At 39.3% G+C, this 14638-nt stretch overlaps 1 protein-coding gene across 1 annotated transcript in view; it reads left to right on the top strand.

Moving 5' to 3' along the window:
• PAXBP1 (PAX3 and PAX7 binding protein 1) overlaps nucleotides 1-10210 on the top strand; it is a 45325-nt gene extending 35115 nt beyond the window's left edge. The window contains exons 16-18 of the mRNA XM_075542363.1: nucleotides 4570-4716; nucleotides 6096-6250; nucleotides 9069-10210. Of these exons, the coding sequence (XP_075398478.1) occupies nucleotides 4570-4716; nucleotides 6096-6250; nucleotides 9069-9186 (420 nt within the window). The 3' untranslated portion in view covers nucleotides 9187-10210. The remainder of the gene's footprint in view (nucleotides 1-4569; nucleotides 4717-6095; nucleotides 6251-9068) is intronic.
• Nucleotides 10211-14638: the final 4428 nt, after the last annotated feature.

A 14638-nucleotide genomic window follows, 5' to 3' on the forward strand; every position in this document is an offset into this window, starting at 1 on the left:
CTGAATTGTCCCTTCTTGTAACCTTTCTTTGGGGAGAGCCAATTGTCTGCAGATGAACTTTGGGTCTCCACTCCAGCCTCTCATTCACATTGATATAATTATGTGTTTGGGATCTTTTGATACCTGATACTTTCTCCGATCGATAGCTCATGATTACACAGGCTGGTGTGCTTCTTCCATGTGGGCTTATTTGCTTCCCTGCTAGAATGCTGCTTATTTAACTTCAAGCCTTTAAGACCCCAGACACTCGATAGCCGGGCACCATCACTTTCTTCACCACATTTGCTTATGCACCCATTTAGTCTTCAGTGATCGTGTCAGGAAGGTGAGCCTCATGGTTATTAGAACTAAGAATTCTTGCTTGAAGGAGAACTTGAGTAGAGGCCCAAAGTCTTATTTTAATACTTAACATATATATATATATATATATATATATATATATATATATATATATATATACATTGGCCTCTCTCCCTTTCATTATAAGTTAACATATTTACATAGATACATGCTTATATCTGTACCACTATAAATAGCTTTGCCCCCTATTACTTTCCTCTATTTCAGCCTTTTCCTGTCCCACGTAGCTCACCTTCCATTGGCTCCCAGTAATTCCTCTCGGATACATTGGACTTAATCAAACCCCCACCAAGCCTCTTCACCATCATAATTTTAAGTCTTTTGTTGTTCCCTCATCCCTGAATTTACTGGCTCCCCACTTCCCTTCTCTGGCCTGCCCTCCTATGTACCCCCTGGACTGCTAGTCCCATTGTTTTCTTATTGGGATTGTTCATCCTGCCTATCTTATATGGACATAAGGCGAAAGAAGGGAAAAACGATAGATAGTTCCAGGTCTGTCTGCTGACCCTATGAGTGTTTTCCAGTCGAGTCTGATGAGGTGCCAAGCCCTGTCCACGAGTCAGAAGGCTATTGTCAGGATTCTTCGGGGACGTGGTTACTTTTTATTTTGTTGCCCTGTTGCACTCCCTTCACGTTTCCCCTGCTGTGCACGGGGCAGACCAGGTATGCTTTCCGCACAGTGTCTCCAGTGCTGTCCCTTGTAACGCCGTGGGTCAGTGAGGTATGTCTTGTTTCATGCTGGGGCTGGCCCTACGGTCCTCTCTGTGCATTAGCTGCTCCGAGCAGGGTATGTGTGACACATTTTTAGTTCATTTATATGTAGAATGTGGGGCATAGATCGAAGTTCATTTGTTCCAGTACTTTTGTTGAAAAAACTTATATCCTCTCTGTTGAATTGCCATTGTACCTGTATCAAAACTCAGTTGACCAATATGTGGGGTCTAGAAGACTTTCTTCAATATGAACATTACATGAAAAAATTAACATGCTTAAAAGATCATTCTATTGCTAATGCATTGAAGTGGTAAAGATAGTGTTGAAAAGTTACTATGTATTTGAATCTACTGTGAACCAAATGGATAACTTTGCTCAACTATAGAACAATCTCAGTGATATCTACACAAGTAAAATTTTACTTAAGATCATCTAACAGTGGTTGCAGCAGTACATTTACAGAGACAGATTCATAAAAGACCTTGGAATAAGAGATATCAAGAGCGCCTAACAACACCATGTACCAAGCACTGTGCTAAACACTTATGATGTAGGTTATCTTGTTGAATCCTTAGAGCAGATTTATGGGGTAAACACTATCATCCCTAACTCTACTGAGACACAGAATAGCATGCCTAAGGTCAGTCAGTTGCCAAGTAGTAGAGATGGGGATCATGTCATGCCAGTGTGAATCTTGAGCAACTCTTCTTAAGCCAAGTTCTGTGAGAGAATTAATACCGAGTGCCCTAAGCCCTCCACTATGTGTAATAAGTACACCCACAGTGTAGTAGCTACTATCCTTGGGAAAGTTGACTAGGAAGTTACTCATCATTTTGTATAGGTTATAGTTCTCATGAGGAACCCTGCTTGAAAGACTACTCTAGCATTATACTGACAACTGCATAAGTAACCCAAGGAACCAGAAAGATGTGGCAGCAGCATAGGCCAGGGAAGTGATGGTAAGAACCAAGAAATGGGCAGATTGGAGAAGGTACAGGGAGGAACTTGAGGCATCAAGATTTCTGGCATGAGTAATTTGTTGGATAGTGTTGACATTTGTTGAGTTGAGAAATTGTATGGCCATTTATGAGAGTGGCAATTGATAATGCCATCCATTGTATACATTTGATAAGAATAACTTGAGGTATTCTACCTTGCAAGTCTGGCTAGACCAGAGGATGTATGCTGGTACAGATAGGAACCAGAAACACAGGGAATCCAGGGCAGATGATCCCTTCAGGACCAGTGGTGTGAGTGGCAATACTGGGAGGGTGGAGGGAGGATGGGTTGAAAAGGGAGAACCCATTACAAGGATCTACATGTGACCTCCTCCCTGGGGGACGGACAACAGAAATGTCGGTGAAGGGAGACATCGTACAGGGCAAGATATGACAAAATAATCATTTATAAATTATCAAAGGTTCATGAGGGAGGGGGGAGCGTAGAGGGAGGGGAAAAATGAGGACGTGATGCCTGGGGCTTAAGTGGAGAGCAAATGCTTTCAGAATGATGAGGGCAATGAATGTACAGATGTGTTCTACACAATTGATGTATGTATGGATTGTGATAAGAGTTGTATGATCCCCTTATAAAATAATTTTTTAATAAAGAAAATGATGATGGTAACATATGTACAAATATGCCAGCTTGATAAAAATTGATATATAGATTATGATAAGAGCTGTAACAGCCCTCAATAAAATGATCTTAAAAACAAGACAAAAGAATAACTTGTGTCTAGGTGATGTAACAGACTCAGTCCAGATGCCTGAACTGATAGCTATGAAGTATTATTCTAAAAAGAATTACTTTTCTTTTGGAAGTAGACCAAGTTTGAGCATAATAGGACATTTATCTGAAAATCAGCCTTATTCTCTGTGATACTCTACTTCTCTTTGTTCTGTAAAGCCACACATAGCTTTAAATTTTTATTTATTTATTTTTATCATTTTATTGGGGGCTCATACAACTCTTATCACAATCCATACATGCATCCATTGTGTCAAGCACATTTGTACATTAATTGCCCTCATCGTTCTCAAAACATTTGCTGACCACTTAAATCCTTGGTATCAGCTCACTTTTCCCCCCTCCCAGCTTTAAAATTTTTTAATTGATCAAAATAAAAAGTTCAGCTACTTAGTCATTCTAGGAAATACTTGAGCTCTTTAAAGGTGCTTAATGTTTTGGTAAGACAATCTCCCGTCTATGTCATGCAGGGGCCATGCGAATCTCTGTCATTCCACTGTTAGTGTATGTGCTGCCTAAGTTGAGTGTTAGCACTCCCGTTCAACTCTGAGTAGTGTTCTACAGTGTACCCAATTCACTGTGCACCTAATTTAATTGTTAGATTGCCCTTTTTTCTTAATCTCAAGCTCCCATCTCATATTTCTAAAGATTTTAACAGTTTTATTGACATAAGAAATTCACATAGCAATAAGAGTTGTATGAGCCCCCAATGAAATGATTTTTTAAAAAAAAAATTCACATTTCATCCAATTCAGTGGCTTAAACATATTAAAAAGAGTTGTGTGATCATCACCAAAATTAGTTTTAGAACATTTTCTTCTTTCTTGTACTCATTTTTATTAGTTCTCTATTTTCCCCAAACCTCTCCACTGCCATAACCCCAAGAGAATATTAATGCAGTTACTGTCTATAGATTTACCTACCCTGGATTTTATACAAAGAAAAACAGATACAAAAAAGCAAACCCAACCATAACAAAACAGAAAAACCTCAATCCAAAAGAAAACAGAAAATAATAAAATCTAAACTACATTTAGAATGGTTCAAATAGGAGGACAAATGATAAAGAATTAAATTTTAACGACACCTGCCTAAGTTTACTTTCTGTTGCACGCTGTCTCATAGAAGGCTTTTCAGATCCCTGGTCAATAGTCAGGGCATTCTCGAGGCTTACTCCATGTGAAGAGTGTCCCAACTGAATGTGGGGCTTTCATTCATCCAGAACCTTCTGCTCACCAGGTGCTCCGAATTTAGAACTCTGATACCATTCTCTTTTTCAGATTTGGATTTAATTACTTAAAATCCTTGATCACACCGGCTGGTGTGCTTCTTCCATGTGGCTTTAGCTGACATCTCACTTAGATGGCTGCTTGTTTGTTTTAATTAAAAGATTTTATAGGGAACTCCTACAGCACTTTAAACAATCCATACATCATTTGTATCACGCACATTTGTATATTTGTTGCCATAATTTTCTAGACATTTACTTTCTGTTCAGTCCTTAGTATCAGGCACCCTCCAGCCCAACCCACCCCTGCCTGCTTGCTTGCTGCTTGTTTTAAGACAAGGCTTTAAGACCTCGTGTGCTATTCTTTCTGATAGGCAGGCCCCGTCCCATGTCTTCACCACACTTACAGCCATATCTTCAGTGATCCTTCATGGGAACAAGTGTGAACTAATTGTACTTAGATTTGGATTGTGACTTGCTGCATAACATTGATCAAATTTTGTTTTCTTTCATCCTAGCTACTAGGGAATTTTCTTCAGTGGTACGGCATCTTCTCAAATAAAACTCTGCAGGAGTTATCAATAGACGGTTTACTAAATAGATATATTCTCATGGCTTTCCAGAATTCAGAATATGGAGATGACAGCATCAAAAAGGCCCAAAATGTGAGTTAAGTGGTAGATATTGTCATTTTTTAAAGCCTAAAGTGAATTAAGTGTTTGCTGGTTTTAAAACAAGAGGATTTTGAGAATATTATGAAACCCCTTGATCACTGGTGTTGGTATATGATTGACCATCAGTTAACTTACTTGGATATATATATATATTTTAATTTTGTTGTTTCACTTGGATATTTTTAATCTACATAGCATTTTTTCGAATGACAACAGCTTTATGACATGTGTATGAGTGAATGCATGTGTGCATGTTTCTGTTTACCTATTGACTTAACATCAGTATTTTTGTATAAGACTAATAAAAGTTTTCATTTGGGGTTAATCATTATATTACTGTTGAGTTGATGCTGTTTTCAATATTGCCACAGAACGTTTTCTTACCACATTTAGGAAATAATCTTGCTTAATACTTTCTGTGTTCTAGTTTATATAAATGAGTTACACAGTTTGGTCTTTTAAAAACATATTCCTGAAACAGTCACAAAATAAAGGTGTATTTTTTCTTCCTCAATCAAGTCAGACTAAGTCTCCGGCATGATGCCCACCCACCTTCAAATGCTTTTCTGTGTATTTTCTACACACATGATTATTCTTCAACATAATTACAACATAACCATCAGCATTGATATTTTGCTGTCAAGTTTTGTTCATTGTCTCACAAGCAGTCGTCATTGGTAGGAGAAAATCCTGGGTCACTCGTTGCAGCTAGAGTCAGGTCTTTAGTCTTTGTGACGCTGGAAGAATTGTTCACTTTCTGTGCGTATAGCCTTGACACTTTTAAAGAAGGCAGGCTAATTATTTTTTAGACTGTCCCTCATTTATGGGGAACACTTTACTTTTTGCGACAAAGTGTTCCCACATCACTTTGTACTTGTTCTGCGTGGCCTGTGGATCAGTTTTAAGTCCCTAATGTACTTAGTATTAGACAAATTATATATATATTTTTTGCGTTACCAGGTGTAGCTGTTGGAGTGAAAATTCAGGTATAGCTGTGAAGTTAATGTAGGAAGTAAGCTTTAAAAGTGCTTTATATTACATTTAGAGAAAATACATTTAGCTTAATACCAAATCTAGTTAAGTACATTATAGTGATTATCTAAACCAGTGTTTCTCAAAGTGGGTGATACTGACCTGGAATGGGTGCTAAATATGCTCCCGGGGGGGGGCTTCAAAAACAGATACCTACACTTTATCCTAGTGCGTGGACTGTGGTACAAAGGTTTTCATTGCCAGGGCTCTAAGTGACTACTTTTTTTTTTAATAAAGGGACAGTACACCTAATAAATTTGGGAACCTAGGATCAATATCTCGCTTTTATATACTTTCATTTCTTATATTTTAACTTTATTTCATATTTTTTGTTGCAGGTAATCAATTGTTTTCCAAAACAATGGTTCATGAATCTAAAAGGGGAAAGAACTATTTCTCAATTAGAAAATTTTTGTCGCTATCTCGTGCACTTAGCAGACACGATTTACAGAAACAGTATTGGGTGTTCTGATGTGGAAAAAAGAAATGCAAGGTAATTGTTTGTAATTAATGAATCGCTTCTCGGCCTTTTGGCTAAAATCAAGTGTAGTAATTACTTAATGAGAGATGGCCTTGAGTTTCTTTTCTTAATTGTTTGATTTCATAAAGTAAAAACTTTTGATATTTTAGTTTAAAATACTTGTTCACTTAGTATTTGGAAGTCTTCCAAATGCACATAGTTCTTCATTGTTGTCTATATGTATATATATATATATTTAAGTTTTTTGTGAAAGTATTAAGGAAAGATTCCTTGTTAGGATTGAAAAGCCATCAGAAAAATGGATAAACCTTTGTTTTCTGTCTTGAAGAACTGGAGCTATTTGTGTGCTGATGCCTTTGAACCTTGGTCTTTGGAGGTTCATTGTCCATATGCAAATCCTGGAAAAGATCATCTCTTAAACTCAAAGTAGATTAAAAGATATATCCCAGTTTGGATAATTATGCTCCATGTTGTTTTTCTGTATCATGATGAACCACTCATGTTTTTAGGGGGTTGCAGTTTATGTATACGTATGGAATTTCCTTCTAAGTTTCATTTTATATAGTTTTCTATTTCTAGAACTCTGTTTTTGTTCAATTGATAACATTAGTCATATCTGTATAACAAAACCCTGGATCTTCATCCTGATTCCCTTTCCCTGGAAGCAACATTTTTCTCTTAAGAGAAAATATGGAATGGTTGCAGTAAAATTAAAAGCAAAATAGACTATAAAATATGGTATGTTCACAGTAAAAATAAGAGCAACATAATAGACTTGTGCTAAAAAACATCGGCAAAGTAATTCACCAGGGCTCATTAGAAATGTAAATTCTTTTTTTTCTGAGCATTCCAGATATATTTATTAATTTTGGGTTTTTTTAAATACTTTTATTGAGGGATTGTTGATCTCTTATCACAATCCATACCTTCTTCCAGTGTGTCAAGCACATTTGCATATATGCCCCCATCTTTTCAAAACATTTTCTTCCCACTTGAGTCCCTGATAGCCACTCCCCATTTCTTCCCCCACCCGTCTACCCTCACAAACCCTTGATAAGTTTAAATTATTTTTTCCGTATCTTACATCATCCTCCATTGCCCCTCACCCACTTTTCCGTAATTTGTCCCTTTCTTCCCTCACCCGCCCATCATCCTCCTGGTATCTGTACTCTCCTTGTTGGCCCTGAGGGGTTTATTTATCCTGAATTCCCTGTGTTACAGGCTCTTATCTGTAGCAGTGTGCATGCTCTGGTCTAATCCGATTTTTAAGGTAGAATTGATAGTGGGGTGAAGGAAGCATTAGAGAACTAGAGGAAAGTTGTGTGTTTCATTGTTGCTACACTGCACCCTGACTGGCTCATCTCTTCCCTGTGACCCTTCTGTGAGGGGATGGATGTCCAATTGTCTATAGAGTGGCATTGGGTGTCCACTCCATGCCCTCCCACCCATCCCATATACCTTGGGTATGGTTTTATTCTGGGTCTTAGATGCCTGATACCTGATCCCATTGACACCTCATGATCACACAGGCTGCTGTACTTCTTCCATGTGGGCTTTGTTGCTTCTCAGCTAGATGGCTTCTTGTTTATCTTCAAGCCCTTAAGACCCCAGGTGCTATATCTCATAATAGCCAGGCACCATCAGCTTTCTTCACATTTGCTTATGCACCCACTTTGTCTTCAGCAATCGATTGTGTTGGGAAGGTGAGCATCACAGAATACCGGATTGTTACAACAAAGTGTTCTTGTGTTAATGGAGTACTTGAGTTGAGGCCCAAAGTCCATCTGCAACCTTAATTCTTAACATATAGATAAGAGTACATAGTTCTTTTCACCTCTCATTATATGTATATATACATGTATATATACATACATATGTACATGCCTATATTTAGGCCTCTATAAATGTCTTTTGCCTCCTGGTTCTTTCCTGTTTCCTTTTTACTTCCGCCTTGTCCCACCATCATGAACTTCCTCGCTGCTGCATTGCCCTCCATTGAGCCCCACTAGGCATCCTACGACTTTCCTTCCATTGATTTTAGTTCTATAAAATAGTTCAAGGTCTGTTTGTTGGCCTTTATTCAACTGTTTTCCAGTTGAATCTGATGGGTTCCACACTCTGTCTCCCACGTCTATTTTTGGTATTCCCCTGGGGTTTCATCAGTCAGCTCCTCGCTGCTCTGCTGTGTGTCCTCAGTGCCTTCCCGCAACGGCATGGTTTAGTGCCAGTAGCTCTCCCGTGGTGGGGCCAGCCCTACAGCCCTACCCATGCGATGTAAATTCTTGAGTCCCATTCTAGGTGTATGGAATCAGAATCTGTGAAGGTGGGGCTTAGCAAGGAAGTGTTCTGGCAACCCTCTAGGACAGTGGTTCTCAACCTGTGGGTCGTGCCCCCTTTTGGGTTGAATGACTCTTTCACAGGGGTCGCCTACGACCATTGGAAAATACACCTTTCCTATGGTCTTAGGAACTGAGACACTGCTCCTAGATCCATCTCCAGGCAGGTCCGCCCCCAGGCAGATTAGTACCTGAGTACCCAGCATGAACACTGTTAACCCATGCGACACCATGTTTCAAGACAAAATTTCATTTGTCATCAGAAATAAATATTTCACAATATAGATTTACATACTGTTTTTGTGTTGATTCACCATGCTTCATTATGTTCAATATGTTTTTACATGCTGTGTAGCTTGTTTATTCTTTTTTTAGACAAAAAATAAGTTTTGAATAATGGAGTTACAGATCTCTCAAATAGTCATATAGTTATGGCAAATTTTCCCAAAAAGCCTGTTGTGTTCATTAATAATATGCAACTCTTTCTATTTTAGGGAAAACATAAAACAGATCATTAAACTGCTAGCAAGCGTTCGAGCTCTAGACCATGCCATGTCTGTTGCCAGTGAGCACAATGTCAAAGAATTCAAGTCTGTGATCGAAGGCAAATAGATGATCTCTACGAGCGCTAAGCCTGTTTTCTTGCATACCATTCCTAATGTATACATTTTGTACATATGTAAAGTTTCTTAAACTGTAAAATATTGATTCTTGTTTTAATACAAAGAGCATTATTATATTCAATACTGTGTCCTTACCTGTAATTTTTTTGGAATGAAAGGAATTCAGATTATTTCTAGGACTTTTACTGCCTGTCATACTTTGTTTACAGAAGTACTTTGTATAGTCATTCAAATTAGCTCTCACAGTTCATTGTCCTCTGTAAACACCTTGTGCAGTGTAAATTGTGTAATTATGCATATATGTATTTATACCACCATGGAGTTACTTTCACACTGGAAACTTGTGGTGTTTTTCTACAAAATAAGCCTTTTGACAGCAGAAAATTAGTTGGTAGCAAATTGTTATAGGAAAGTTATTACCCATTGCAACAAACGGGCTGACAGGTGACTAGGTGTTCTTCACCTTTTGGTGAGCAGTGCTATCACGGTAGCTGTGCTGCCTTAAAGCAGAGATAAGTTGTAGACTGAGTCATTGGGTGAATGGCATTATAGTCAAATGTGGGGTTGATGGGAACTCTTAACATATGCAAAATAGTTTGGGTGGAACACAAAAGTTTTCATTAAAAAAAAGTTAACAATCTCACAACTGAACTGCATGTTTTGGGGCTGACTGGCCTGTCTCATTCTTGATTTTACTCCTTGGCCAGATTACAAATACATGCATTTGAATTTTAGTAGTCTGTCATTATACTTAAAATCCCACATATGTGAGTTATATATATGCAATAAAGAATACACCTTGCCAATTAGCTATGCCCAGGCAATTTAGTATCCCATGGTCTTCTATAATGTTTATATTATATACTACATTGTAAATATTCAGAGAACTTGTTTTAAAGTTTACGCTTTCTGATCTGTGATTTTCAAAAGGAACATTTTGGAAATTAAGGACTATTGTTTGATAATTATATATAATTATGCTTTAGCCAAGCATTAAATTAATTTTTAAATAATCCTTTGTTGTATTTTGCTGGTGACTATTTTTAGTTAAAGCATTTCTTAAGGACTCTTAATATACTGGTTCTGTGTGTGCCTTTGGTCAAGTTAGGTAATAATTTAAACACTGTCGTACATTTTAATTTTCAGTTTTTTCTTTATTGTAAGAACATCGCTTATTTTTACATATCATTAGGTGTTTTTTAGTTTTGGATCAATTTTTTTGTCGTGCCTTATTGCCTAGTAAATAGAACTGAAATTAGAAGCTGTCCCCACCTTTAGTAGAATAAAATGTATAAATATGCATAATCTGCATAATCATGCACTGCACTTGGGCCTTAAATTATATTTTCCTAAATTCACTTTGCATTTATTTCTGGTCTTAATATAGTTACTTACATCTGCTTTTAGAGTACACTCGGATTTTTTTTATCTCATGGGCCTTGCTATAAGGTAGATTTAGCATAGAACTGTGCACAAAACAAATGTCTCATAGCCCCAGTCAGAAACATTTTCATTCTTGAAATAGCTAAAAGAGGCTCTTTTTTATTAAAATATTTTTTCTCTTTTCAACTTTTCTTTTGAGGCAGTCCTCGATTCCATTTTATCAAAACTGCCTAGAACAATACCTGATAGTTGTCAACGAGTGTTCAATAAGAATTTGTTGAGTAAATCTACAGCTAAATAAGAAAATGGAAGCATGAAAGTAAGTTATTTAGACCTGTGTAACATATTCTTGTCATTAAGCCTATTAGGTTTCAACACATTTTTGTAGTTCAAGTAATTATTTGATTTACTGTACTAAGAATCCTCACAACAAATTCTTGCCATTAAATCATTTCCAACATGGCAACCCTGGAGGACCGAGTAGAACTTCCCCTGTGCGTTCCTGAGACTGGCTCTTTGCCAGAGTGGCTAGCCTCAAGTCCTCCTGTGGTTGGTGGCTTCGATTACCCTTGAATCAGCAGCCCAGTCCATTATGCACTGTGTCACCAGAACTAGGGATTTATAATTAAGTGTTAAAAAAAAAAATTCCTTTACTGTTTATTTGCCAGGAAAATGATTGGTAAACATTTTGATGTCTTATTGATAGATTTTTAAGCTAGCTATGCTTAAAAGCAGTTGAGGTTTTTGAAAAGGAAAGTTATTTTTAATGAGCGATATAAGCTCATTCATAAAGCCCAGTTAATGCTAGTGTAGCCTGTGATGTTGGTGCCCCTCCCATATCCCTGGTTCAGGCCACTGTGTCCTATAGGCATATTTCTCTGGTGAGACTTTTTCTTGCCCTGGGTGACAGGCTGGAAGGTCAGTGAATTCAGATCCCTGCAATGAACCCTCAGCCAATGAAGGAGGTTGGAGGGTAAGTACCCTTTAAGGAGCTGACACCAAAACAGCATTCGACGGAGAGGTAAGGGTGGAGGTGGGACAGGATAGGCAGCTGGAGAAGTCTGGGAGTGCCATCAAGACACCCAGCTCTCACAAAGGGCATAAGGAAGGTCATAAATTTCAGTGCAATTACATGTTTTCAGCAAGGCAGATGACCTCCACCTAAAATTACCATCCAGAGGGGTCCTGTTCCCCCCCAGGCGTATGGGCCTGCTTTTGTAACCCTTAGTCTTGTTGGAGGGAGCTTCCGCTGCCCTGTGGACTGTTGCTCCTTTTCCGTTGAGTTGAGCCATATCTACCTGGAGAGTAATCTCATTTAGACCCAGAATTGGCCCTAAACAGCACAAATTTTATAGCTCCTTATAAGAGTTAGCTTCTGTTTTTTAAAGCCAGGTTCACTAAAATATAGTTTAAGTAGAAATTTGCCCTCTAGAATGTATGAGGGACTTCAAAAGTTTTGGGGGGGAAATTTCTTCTTTTAATTCCATTTTTAGCAAACTATAGCTCTTTCATATAATTCAAGAATTTTGACAAATACCCAGTTTTGTTTTAAATGCTAGTTCGCCAAAACTGAAAGTCCTAAAAATGACCCAATATTAAAATGCGGAACTGTGGTGTGTTACGTGCCACCGAGTTGGTTCTGGCTCACAGCAACTTTATGTACAACAAAATGAAACCACTGCCCAGCCCTGCACCATCCTCACAATTGTTCTTTACGTTTGAGCCCAGTGTTGTTAATCAGATATACTGCTATATAATTGATATTCAGATAGCCTCACAATTCATATGTTTGAGCCCAATGTTGCAGCCAAAGACAGTAGATTTCCAACTGAAAGCTGCCATATAGGACAGAGTGCAGCTGCCTTCACAGGGTTTCCAGAGTATAACCTTGTGAAAGCAGACTGCCAACAGCCTTTCCCTGTGCGCACTGGTTGGGCTTGAACCACCAGCCTTTTTGTCAGCTGCTGAGCACTTTAACCACTGCACTACCAGAACTCCTTGTGAATGCCAATCAATGCCATTTTGATCTGCTTTATCAAATGAAAATGAGCAGAATTAAGCAAGGTATTCTGAGAAGGTTTTTAGGAGCCTGTCTTAGTCTGGGTAAACTAGGAAAACATCCACAGAATCCCAACGCAGTGCTGTCCAAACGCATAAATCCAACATTAGCCCATATGTCCAACACTGATCTACAAAGTCCTCAATCTCACAAAACAGATGCAATGGTGCTGACTGCAGGAGGAAAGTCGATTCAGTGCGTGTGTAAGCATCTCAGCGCTGGGTTCTCCACACGGCTGCTCCAGCACCCAGGGCTGCTTCCAGGTAGGTCCATGTGGCTTCTCAGGGATGCCTTGCAGAAAGTCAGCCTTGCCAGCTGAAGCAGCTGCACCCTGGTCCAATCATCAGAAAGCAAGAGACCTACATCTCTCCGCCCTTCCATTAATCCCACATGTGTTTATCAACCAGGTTGGCACAATAAACCACTCAGAACCCTTGTGTCACTGTCAACACTGGAAGATTAGGCTTTCATCTCCCATGGGCAGTTCTATCCTGTCCTATAAGGCCACTAAGAAACAGAATTAACCTGATAACTTTTTCCTTGCGGGGGCTGGGGGGGGGTGAGGGTGGGGAGGTGTGTTAGGATAATCACTGTCAGTTAAGTGTTGGGCTGCTAACTTGCTAACTACCAGGTTGGCAGTTTAAACCCACCAGTTCTATAGGAGAGGGATGAAACTGCTTCTGTAACAATTTACAAAGCCTCAGAAACTCGATATGGGGTCACTACGAGTCAGACTCCTGCACAGCATTGAGTATGGGGAATCTTTGATAAGGTGTGCCCCAGTAGAACAAGGGTTAAGCAGTGGGCTCAGTGAAAGGTTGGTGCTGCTAGCCACTTGGCAGCCCCAGGAGAAAGGCCCAGTGATCTGTTCCCATAAAGATTGTAATCTCTCAACCTGTGGGCCACATCTGCTGTGTCATCCGGGGTCACTGTGAGAACTGACAGTACCTACCAAAACTAAAGCTGTTTTATGTCAGTATATTTTTGAGATTTCCCTCCAGACCAGAAACTGGATAGTAGGTCCGGAACTGCAAGAAAGCATGTTGGGAATATCCGGCAAAGGCAGACAGACCGAAATGTGTCATAGGGGATTTGTGGTGATGTGTGGTATGGTATTACACCAGCCCTCACTGAGCCGGGTCTTGGGGACCCAGTCATTTGTCCCAAGTGTTCCCTCAATCCTTGTCGCTGGAAGACACGGTTGGTTAGAATCATCCAGTACAAATGTGAATGTCCAGCAGTGCATTCTCAGTGTGTGCTGTGGCCCACTAGTTCTCCAACTCTTCCTTAAAATAACCTGTAGGAAAATTTACATTATAGCCCATGCCTGAAATTTCAAGACGTATAGCAAAAGCTAAACTTTTCAATAAACCCCGCAGAAACCATTTCATGCTATTTTACAGAACATTTTATCATGAAAGCAATATAACTCTAATATCAAACCCACAGCCATCAAATCGATTCGCGTAGTGACCCTCCATAGGGCTTACAAGACTGAGTCTTGATGAAATTTGAAATTATGGTGTTAATGAAGCCTCCTCTTCTGTAGTGTGACCGGTGAGCTTGAACTGACAAGTCCAATGGTGATCCCACGGCACCACTCAGAAAAGATAACCAAGCTTGCTGCCATCAAGTCAATTATGATCACAGTGACCCTGTAGGACAGGGTGTTTCCAGACTGTAACTATGGCAGTAGAAAGCCCTGTCTTTCTCCCACAGAGCAGATGGTTTCAAAGTTAAACCACTCCCTCACCAGGGCTTCCTGCTCCAGTAGCATTCACCACTGGGGCTGCTCAGTGTAACCTGATGGTGGAATTCCAGTGATGCCTTCTGCTGAGGGACCCAGAGCCACCATGAACATAGACCATCCTATAGTTTTGACTTCAGTGAAGCCATGCCTGTTAGGGTTCAGCCCTTTGCTTGCCACGAGAGTCCTTGTCAGTATCAAAATAAACCGCCTTCCTTTGAGCTCTCTGAAGCTGGGCTCTTGTCACACATA

This window comes from Tenrec ecaudatus, chromosome 2 (assembly GCF_050624435.1).
Source record: "Tenrec ecaudatus isolate mTenEca1 chromosome 2, mTenEca1.hap1, whole genome shotgun sequence".
NCBI lineage: Eukaryota > Metazoa > Chordata > Mammalia > Afrosoricida > Tenrecidae > Tenrec > Tenrec ecaudatus.